Below are 9,804 nucleotides of genomic sequence, written 5' to 3'. Positions count from 1 at the left end.
CTCAGGGAAAAAAAGGAAACCTTAGTGAGTGCATCTGCTTCCCTATATTGTCTGTGCAAGGTCAATTTCCCTTTCCACCCACTCTGGGGTTTCACTGTGGCTGGCAAAAGCAAGGTTCCTGGGGTTGGGGATTTAGCTCAGTGGTAGAGCGCTTGCCTAGCAAGTAGAAGGCCCTGGGTTCGGTCCCCAGCTCCGAAAAAAAGAAAAAAGAAAAAAAAAAAAAAAAAAAAAAAAAAAGCAAGGTTCCTGCTTGCACCAGAACAGGATAAACGGCTATGTACACGCACAGTACAATGACCTATAAGCCCAGCCCCCGCAAGTGAACTCTTGTTTTCAAGTGTTCCTGCCAACATCCTGATGCATCCCAACCAGGAGCGCTCTCACTATCCAAGGTGCAAATACCCCAGGAAGGGAAAGGCATGGGGAGGTGGAGGTATTAAGCTATCAGTCAGCAGTGGCTACAGTGAGAGACCAGGCATAGGGAGAAGCAGGGGTGGGGGTGAAGCACAATAACAGCTTCACTTTGTTCTTTCCCCCTCCCCTCTCCCTCCCCCCAGGGTTTGCCTGGGTAGCCTTTGCTGTCCTGGAACTCATTCTGAAAGCTTGAAGGATCCAAGGGAGGGAGGGCCAAAGAGAAAATGTAAGATCCCTAACCTGGCAATGATCTCTGGTGAGGATGAGGTTAAAACTTAGGGTTTCCCTGATCCAAGTTGCTGAGGGTCCTAAGAGGGGAGAGCCTGGGAAGCCAGTTTGTTGGGGACTTGGAGGGAATGCTGACCTTTCTCAGAAGCTCTGGGGCAGCTTCTGCCATCAGTAGGGCTCCAACGCTTCTCCCATCTCATCCCCTCACCCGCAGTCCCTTGTGCTTCAGCTCTGACTGCTTGGGATTCACTGATTCTAGCCTGTGTTTTAATCTGCTTCTCCTGCCTAGAGTTCGGCTTCTTTCTGACAGCATGGTTGAGAACACAGTCTGGGCGTCCCCCAGAAAAGACCCCTTGGATTGGATCAGTCATGCCAGTAATTTCACAGCCTCGAACTCCTTCCTTCTACTTCTCTGTCTGTCTGACGGGCCCAGGTGGAGAGCTCGCCTCTCTTGCCTGGCAGGGGTGCAGAGGCTGTGGCTCCTAGACCCAGGAACAGACTGCTGCTGTGATCTGCGCTGAGAGCACTCCATCCACGGAGCCTTTCTTAACTCCAGGGCTCAGCTGGCTCTGAACTGGGCCTGCACCGAGTTCAGGCGTGACGCTGAGCCTGATGACAGCTAGTGTAGGGCTGGGTCCTGGTGAATGAAGACACAGAGGTCTTTTCTCAGGGTTCCTGGCATGGCCCTGCTTTCTCAGTAGCACAAAAGGAAAGGCCAGCAGTTGAAAACACACAGGAAGAGAGAGCAGGAGCAGAGGGCCAAGCCACAGTCTCTGGAGGAGGAGCAAAGGGAGAGGCAGAGACGGCAGAAGCAGGATGCCGGCTCACGGCTGATTTACCAAGGGTTGAAGTTTATGATTCCTTTATTTTTGTCGTCTTGATTTCCTGGACAATGCAGCTAAGGGGCAAAAGCACTTGTGTCCTCTAAGTGGGCCAGGCATCACCCTGGCCAAATCCTCCCCTTGGGGGCTAGGTCTCCAGCCAATCAGTCTAGTAAGTAGTTAAGGCCACTTTTAGGTGGGGAGTTGGAAAGAATGGAGTGTCCAAGCCTGTGATCCTTTTGGGACCTTTCTTAACACAGCCACCTGGACAGCAGGCTGGGCAGAGGGTGGTGGCGAAGTCTCTTACCAGATACAGAAGGTGCACACAGTGAGCGCTCTCCCTGCTCGAGGGACACTAACTTTCTGAACCACTTCCACAGATCATACATTGTGTCTAGAGTCTCTCAGGCAAGCAGTGGTTCATCCTCTGCCTCAACCACCCAGACTTCTGGCTCAGCCAATGGCATCAACAATACATCATCCTCATCCTCTAGAGGCAGGACTGCTGTGTGAGTTCCAGTTGGGGTCCAAGTGGGGCCTGGGGGCCACAGGCTGGGTAGGAGGCGGCCTCGTAGGACCTGGACAACTCCAGACAACAGTGATGATTCTACAGGCACTGAGGGTAGTGGCCCTGGAGGTTCAGAGGCAGTAGCAAGGGCTGGAAGTGTGCTTGGGGTTGGTATGGGGGACTTGATGGGTAGTGGAGGAGCCTGCTCCCCATCCTGCCCTCCTACTGCCCCACCCTCACAGGCTTGACCTGTGCTGTCGTCCAGGGCCTCAGAGGGAACAGAAGGTGTGGCCTGGGATCTGGTCTCAGGAGCCCGAGCCGGAGTATTTGTTCGAGGAAGCAGGCCCCAACGACGGAGCCTGCGAACCAGCCGACGAACTGAGCGGCCACGCTGGCGACGCCGGCCCCCGGAAGTACCTCCTGGAGTCATATCCTGGCGCAAGATCTGAAGCAGAGAACGTAGGTTCCCCAGCACAGAGTTCTGCAAGGAGAAGGGGCAGACATCAGAATCAGGGGGCCAGACGGCTAGGTAGGAAACGAGGCTAGCACCACGAGGTCCAAGAATGACTTACGTCATTGGGGTTCTCCGTGGGGAAGTCTTCTACAGGTGGGATAGCACCCTGGGCAATAAGCTGTCCATAGGAAGGGGGTGCCTGTTGCTGTACAATCTCAGCCTCCATCCGGGAGAGGGGGGCAAAGATGCTAGAAGAAAGGAGGGTCACTCAGTCATGTCACTCCCAGTGAGGGCAATGTACCTTGGCCAAGAAGGCCTCTCTCTTCCCTCCATTCCCAGGCCAAGCCACGCCCCTTCCTTCCTAGACACTACTCAGGAGCTGATCGCAGGAGCCACTCCTCAGGGTGGGGGTGCTTAGCATTCAGGAACTGCATGGGTCTCATTTCACCCCAGTCCCGACTCCTCCACAGCCAGCCCACGCCAACTGACCTGTACTCCTGGGTGCGAATGGCATAGAGCTTGCAGGTGCAGCCGAGAGCGATGACCAGCAGCAGGCCACACACCAGGCTGCCGATGACCGCTGCTGTGATCACTTTTCGGGGCAGGGCGTAGGAGCAGTCCCACTCGTCACTGCCGTCAGTGCAGTCCGGCTGCCCGTCACACACCCACGTCTCATACACACACTTCTCATCCCGGCACCGGAAGTTGCCAGGCTGGCAATGCCGACAGCGCCTCTCGTCGGCTCCGTCAGCGCAGAACGTCTGGTAGTTGCAGCGGTCGGCAGGCAGGTAGCAGGCCGTGGCGCCAGGGGTGCCGGCAGCTCCGCAGGGATAGTGCCCTGGTGGGCAGCCAGGGCAACCCTCCTCGTCTGTGCCATCAGCACAGTCCCATGAGCCATCGCAGCGCTGTGCCTCACTATAGCAACGCTCACCGAGGTTTTCACTAGCCCCCAGGCCCGAGCCCAAGCCGCAGGGTCTGTCCCAAGGTAAACAGTAGCCCCGGACATGGTAGGTAGCATTAAAGCCCCGGCCATTGCTCCAAGCAACTGTGTGGTAAGACACAACAGCCTGACCGGACAGGGTCTCCACAGTGACAGCCTTGCCATTGCTGAAGTGGGTGAGACTACGCAGCAGTCGAGGGGTCTCAGGGGGCCCGGCGCCGTCATACACATGCACGGCATCTCCATAACTCAAGTCCAGGGCTGTGAAGCGCACTGCCAGCCTCCGGCCATCGTGGGGGTCCAGCAGCCACAGGCAGGACTGGGGGTGGGAGACTGAGGCCAGATGTGAATATCCAGGGGAAGAAAAGACCCCATAAAAGTCCTCCAAGGTGAGATTGCAGGGCGGGGTTGGCGCAGGGACCGGGTTAGGGAATGGATCTGAGCGGCAGCCTGCCTCATCAGAGCCATCACCACAGGCGTCGATCCCGTCACAGCGCTGAGCGGCTGGTATGCAGCGGTGGTTTAGGCACTGGAACTCTTCTTGCAGGCACAGCAGCCAGTCTGTAGCGGCACCAAGAGACAGTGAAGCATCAGAACTCCCAGGACTCCTCCTGCCTCTTCCCTGGGGACTCCTACTTCTCTCCAACGGTCCCATGGCTCTCCCTGTTCAGCTTACCTTGACTGTAAGTCAGCAGGAAGCCCTGGCCCATGGGCGCTCTGGCCCCAGCATAGCTGTATGTAATGGTGACATTGCCCCCTGGTAGCTGCAAAGGGCCGGCAGGGGCCTCACACAGGGAGACTGGTGGCTGTAGAGGGGAGTGCAGGATTAAATGCTCTGAACCACAGGCCAGGTGCAGCTTCTGGAACCTACCGGGTACACAAGAGCAAGACATGCGATGGTCTGGGGATTGGCTCACCACCTTCCCTCTTGATGACAGGTCCCTGGTAACCCAGCAAACACAAATGCTTCCTTACCCAGGATTCCAATAGCCAAAAGGAAACTCAGCCAATCCTTTGCAGTAAATATAGTCGATGGGGAAAAATATGATTAATGGGGAACAACATTCTAACAGAGGCACCGTCAGACCACAAGACCCTTCCTAGAGCCCCTCTGAGAGAACTGATATGCTCAGGGACCAAGGTGAGACCAGGGTTATTACTTTCCAGTTGCTGTGATACCCATCACCCAAGCACAGTGCCCAGCAGTTAGCTGACGAAATACATCATAGTTCAACTTACCACAACAGCTCAGTTCCACAAGCGACGAGGGAAAATCTGAGCTCCCCATGGCTGCCCCATGGGTCAACACAGCCTCTTTTTAGATTGTTCTCTCCTTTAAAACTTTCTAGATAAATTTTTTGGTGCTTTTTATTTGTTTATTTTGTTTTCGAGACAGGGTTTCTTTGTGTAGCCTTGGCTATCCTGGAACTCAGGACTTAGACCAGGCTAGCCTCGAATTCATAGAGATCTGTTGGCCTCTGCCTGCCCAGTGCTGGGATTAAAGGCTTGCTCCATTACATCCTGCTCTCTGGGCAAATTCTTATCAAGTGAAATGTGTGAGGCAAACTGCCAGATGACATGGGCCCTGATGAAGAGATTAGGGGTACAGGGCTGGAGTTGTTGCTTACAAGTAGAGTACTCTCATCGAGAATGTGTGAAACCCTGAGTTGTTTCCCAGCACTGAAAACAAAATAAACAAAACAAAAAAACAAAACCACACCAAAAACCCCAACCAACAAACCAACCAAATGAAAAGCAAACAGAAAGAAAGAAAGAAAGAAAGAGAGAAAGAAAGAGAGAGTAAGAAAGAAAAAAGAAAAATACTGGGCATCGTGACTCCACAGACAAACCCAAATTTGGGAGGATGAGATAGAGAACAAACTTTTTTTTTTTTTTTTTTTGGTTCTTTTTTTCGGAGCTGGGGACCGAACCCAGGGCCTTGCGCTTCCTAGGTAAGCGCTCTACCACTGAGCTAAATCCCCAGCCCCAGATAGAGAACAAACTTAAGGCCAGCCTGATCTGCACTGTGAAATTCTGTCTCAAAACAGAAAAGGAAAAAAAAAAAAAAAAGGAGAGGAGAGATAAGGGGAGAGGAGGGAAGAGAGGAGAGGGCAGAGGGGAGAGAGCAGAGGGGGTGAGGGGAGAGGAAGGATGGAGCAGATCCAGAGGTGGTTTATTTTGCTAGGGACTTAACCCAGGACTTCTGCATACTCCACACAAGCATTCCACCAATGAGCTAGTAATACAGTCCCAACCCTGAGGAAGGGTCTAAGCTGACTGACAAGTAGGCCATGCTATGGATTAAAGGACTCACCACAAGTCTAGCTGAACCCAGAATAATTTCTAGAGTCCTTAGGAGATGGCTGGTCCTCAAGCTAAATATCCACCACAACTCAGCTTCCATTTACCATCTCTGGCCTAGAAACCAAGCCTTTACAGCAGACCCAGCCAGACCAAATTCTCTTCTGCTGACCAGGATGGAAATAGCACAGAGAAGCGATCAAAGGCTTTTTCAGAGGGAGAGGGAAGGGACAGTGGAGAGAAATGGGCACTTGCCTTATTCCTCACCTGACAGTTACCGTCTGTTCCTTGCTGCCCAGAATAACCCAGGTGCAGTTGGCAGGGGAGCTTCGGCTGTCCCGGCCCAGAGGCCTCTGTAAAGTGCCTTGTACTTCCAAGAGTACTGCTGGGGGTGCCTCACAAGCTGGAGGGAGAAGGTGGGGACACTGGTGGAGTTCTTTAACATTCTTTCTCTCCTCGATAACTCTGGATCCCTCAAGGAGGCAAACCCCCACCCACCCACCAGTTACAGCCAACTGGTCCCTCTCTTCCTCTCCATTATTTTTTTTAAAGATTTATTTATTTATTATTTTATATATGTGAGTACACTGTCTTCAGACACACCAAAAGAGGCCACTGAATCCCATTACAGATGGTCGTGAGCCACCATGTGATTGTTGGGAATTGAACTCAGGACCTCTGGAAGAGAGAGCAGTCAGTGCTCTTAACCACTGAGCCATCTCCAGCCGCCTCCATTATTTTTTTAAAGACAAAAATCTTTTGTAGCCTAGGCTATCCTCAAAGTCACTATGTAGCTGAGGCTGGCCTTGAACTGATCCTCCTGCCTCTGCCTCCCAAGTGCTGGGATTAAAGGAGTTGACTACCCCATCCCTTTTCCATATTCTTTATACGCCATCTTAAATATTAACACTGTAAGTGATGTTAATGTAGGCTTTGTGCTGTTGGCAGAGGAAATATTGTTTCTATTCTCAGGAAGACCTTACCTTAGCTAGGGAGACAAAACACGGATATTACATATAAAAAAAATATGGTTCATTACAACTACCCAGTGTGAGTTCATGTTGGGCCTCAGTTTCCCCTCCTGCAAAGTAATGCATGATACCCTTTCTAAAATTACAGCAGATTCCAGGATCCAGGAGACAACCTTTCTCTTGGGTGCATCTTCATTCCCATGCCCCAGAACCCTAGGAACTCCCTCTACTCACCAGAATTTAGGAAAGGGATCCGGTCTGGGCGGGCCAGAGCACCTCCTAGAGGGAGGATCGAGAAAGGGCAGTAGAGTGAGACAAGTTTTCTTTACCTGGGCAACTCCAGAGGGAGGCCCATCTGAGACTTCCGGACAGTTTATAGGAAGGGGTAGAGGAGCCGGAAGGAGGTGCGTGACCTCGCCGAAAGGTCGCCTTCCCTGGTTGTGAGTGGGACGGGCAGTGTAGGACAGCCCCACAGGAGGCCAAGGCTCGATGGGACCGCGGTCGAAGGGGTCGTGGGTCGCCAAGGAGGACTCGGGACGGCGGGCAGTGACGCCGGGGCGGGGACTCTTACCGAGGAGGAGGAGAAGAAAGGGGAGGGCCGATAGCATCCTGGGTCGAACAGGGGTGCCGGCAGGGTCCCGGGGCGCCGCTCGACTACCTGGCAGGAAGCTCCGCGCCGGGTCGGGGCTGCATAGCCCCGGAACGACCCAGGCTCGGGGTGCCAGGGCTGGACGCGCGGCGGAGAGGAACAGGGGTGACGCCTCTTGCCAACTTCAGAGTTGATCGCTCCTTACCGGTGCCCGGCGGTGCTCGCTCGCAAGGCCGCGAGCGCCCCGGCCAGGCCCGGCCGCACCTGCCGGGCTGGACGCTGCGTCCTCCGCGGACCAAACTTTGTGGACTGTCCGTCCCGGAGCCGGCGCGCGGCCCGGTCCCCGCGACCCTCAGGGGAGCGGGACGGCGGCTTTGAGCAGCTCGCGGTGCCCGGCGGACCCCGGCCGAAGCCCAGCAGCCGGCGACGAGGGGCGCGGCCAGCCTGGCCCCACCCCTGCCAGTCACCGCGGGCCACGCCCACTTTCAGCCCCTTTCCGGGTTGATATTGCTGTCAGCTTTGGATAGCCCTTTCCTTGCCTGCCGCCGGACGTGTCTTGTCAAAGGATGTCTGCTTTACCCTCTGTAACTGTTAAGTGCCTTTGGACCCTTAAATTCTCAGTACTTTTTCTTGACCCAGCGCCTGAGATCCGGGAGCGCTTCTGGTAGTGAGCCTTTACTGAACCAATTAGCAGGCGTATTGTAATTATCTGTTACAATGTTTATTCATCACTCCCGCCCCCGCCTCTGCTTTGGAAACTGACACTTCCTGTAGGCTGGGGCCTAGACTGGGTACCTTTGTCCCAACAGTGTTGCTTGCTCCCGTGCTGAGATCCAGTAAGATCGCAACGAGTAGTAAATACACAATATGGCTTCACTTGCTGGTTCCGTGAACTCTTCCGTTCAGCAGTCCTTGTAAAATTGAGGGTCTTGATAGTGCGACTCCCTCCTATGGTACTTGTGAACATTTAGGGTAATAATGTAGATCAAGGCCTAAGCACGTTGGCAGACATAGGAAGTGAAGTGCTCCAGTCCAATAGCAACCATTATTCTCAGTCACAGGGTGGTATTATTAAATTTTGTGGGTTTCCGATTTCCTGTGGCACACGTGGGTAATATTTACAAACTTCACATTTCAGACTTATACCTAAGTACATTTAGGACACATATAGTAAATATTTAACAGCCAGATGTTTGTCTGTCTTGTCCACAGTCCTGTAAGATAGATTCTGTGGTTACTTTCATTTTGCAGTTAAGGAAGTGCTGGTATGGAGAAGTTCAGTATGTTCCCCTAATCAGAAAATTCAAATCTGAATGGCTCCCACAATTTTAAACTATTTGAGCACCAACATAGTGCCACAGCCACCTGCCACAGTGGTGGAAAATTCTGTACAGCGAAACTTTGTTTCATCTGCAGAATTGCTAAAATATTGATGAAATTTATCTTCAGGTTACTTGTGATGTGTATATGAAACACGAATAAATTCCATGTACCTGGGGTTGGGGATTTAGCTCAGTGGTAGAGTGCTTGCTTAGCAAGCGCAAGGCCCTGGGTTCGGTCCCCAGCTCCAGAAAAAAAAAAAAAAAGAAAAAAAAATTCCATGTAACCGTGTGCTGGTGTGTGTGTGTGTGTGTGTGTGTGTGTGTGTGTGTGTGTGTGTGATTAAAATAAATGTCAACAACTATTTTCAGTGCTTCTAGGGATCACTTATCATCGGCTAGGCATTATTCATGGCCTTTGAAAGGTGACCACACCTCTGAGAAGTCAGTGTTGGAAACTGAGTCACAGATGGTTGAGATAACTTGTTTCTAAATCAAACTCTTAGCATATAAAAGAGCTAGACTCAAACAACAAGACTCAGTCAAGTCATCTGGACCAGACTCCCTGCTGCTTAACTTGACATGGTAGATTCTAGAATCCTCAGATCAAAGACTTTGTTTTAGGGAGGGTCTCTTGTATTCTAGGCTGGCTTTGAATTCCTGATTCTCTTGCCTCTACTTCCAAGTGATGGGATCATAAACTTGTCACCATGTCAGAGTAGAACAAGGATTTTTAGCGTCTGATTACTTTCTAGATTAGATTTTTATTTAAAAACAGCTGTTCATGTTGGTGTATACTTTTAGTTCCGGCCCTCAGGAGGCCAAGGCAGGTGGATCTCTGGGGGTTTGAGACCTGTCTGGTCTACCTAGTAAGTTCCAGACAAGCCAATACTGCATAGTGAGGGCCTACCTCAAAAACAAAAACACTAGACTGTTTGTAAATAAGAGGTTGTCCGCCAACTGCTCACCTGTTTTGAGAGTCATTGTGCAACTTATTGCAAACTACATTTCCCAGGCTCCCTTTCAGAATAATCTTGCTGTAGTTTCAGCTATCAGGGGGAAGATTGGGGCGGGGAGGAGGAAGGAGGATCCAGAATGTGCCCTACACCCCTGCTGCTTTAACTTTGGGTGGAGCAGGAGCTATCAGTCTGCCATGGTTTCAGCTCTGGTTGGGTAGCTTAGCCTCCAGTCACTTTGGTTCTACTACTTCCCTCCCTCCCTTCCTTCCTTCCTTCCTTCCTTCCTTCCTTCCTTCCTTA

General features: G+C 52.1%; 1 protein-coding gene across 2 annotated transcripts; it reads right to left on the bottom strand.

Moving 5' to 3' along the window:
- Nucleotides 1-1,487: 1,487 nt before the first annotated feature.
- Lrp10 (LDL receptor related protein 10) lies at nucleotides 1,488-7,661 on the bottom strand. 2 transcript variants are annotated; one of them, XM_087585616.1, is made up of 7 exons: nucleotides 7,209-7,661; nucleotides 6,872-6,916; nucleotides 5,934-6,069; nucleotides 4,042-4,232; nucleotides 2,915-3,926; nucleotides 2,544-2,673; nucleotides 1,488-2,452 (listed from the first exon to the last, which is right to left on the bottom strand). In XM_087585616.1, the coding sequence occupies exons 1-7, from the start codon at nucleotides 7,243-7,245 to the stop codon at nucleotides 1,868-1,870; spliced, it is 2,136 nt and encodes a 711-aa protein (XP_087441742.1). In that variant the 5' UTR covers nucleotides 7,246-7,661; the 3' UTR covers nucleotides 1,488-1,867.
- Nucleotides 7,662-9,804: the final 2,143 nt, after the last annotated feature.

Source organism: Rattus norvegicus, chromosome 15 (genome assembly GCF_021556685.1).
Source record: "Rattus norvegicus strain SHRSP/BbbUtx chromosome 15, alternate assembly SHRSP_T2T, whole genome shotgun sequence".
NCBI classification, from domain to species: Eukaryota; Metazoa; Chordata; class Mammalia; order Rodentia; family Muridae; genus Rattus; species Rattus norvegicus.
Note: the sequence above shows the minus strand (reverse complement) of the source record. Positions and strands in the feature narration are given on the sequence as shown.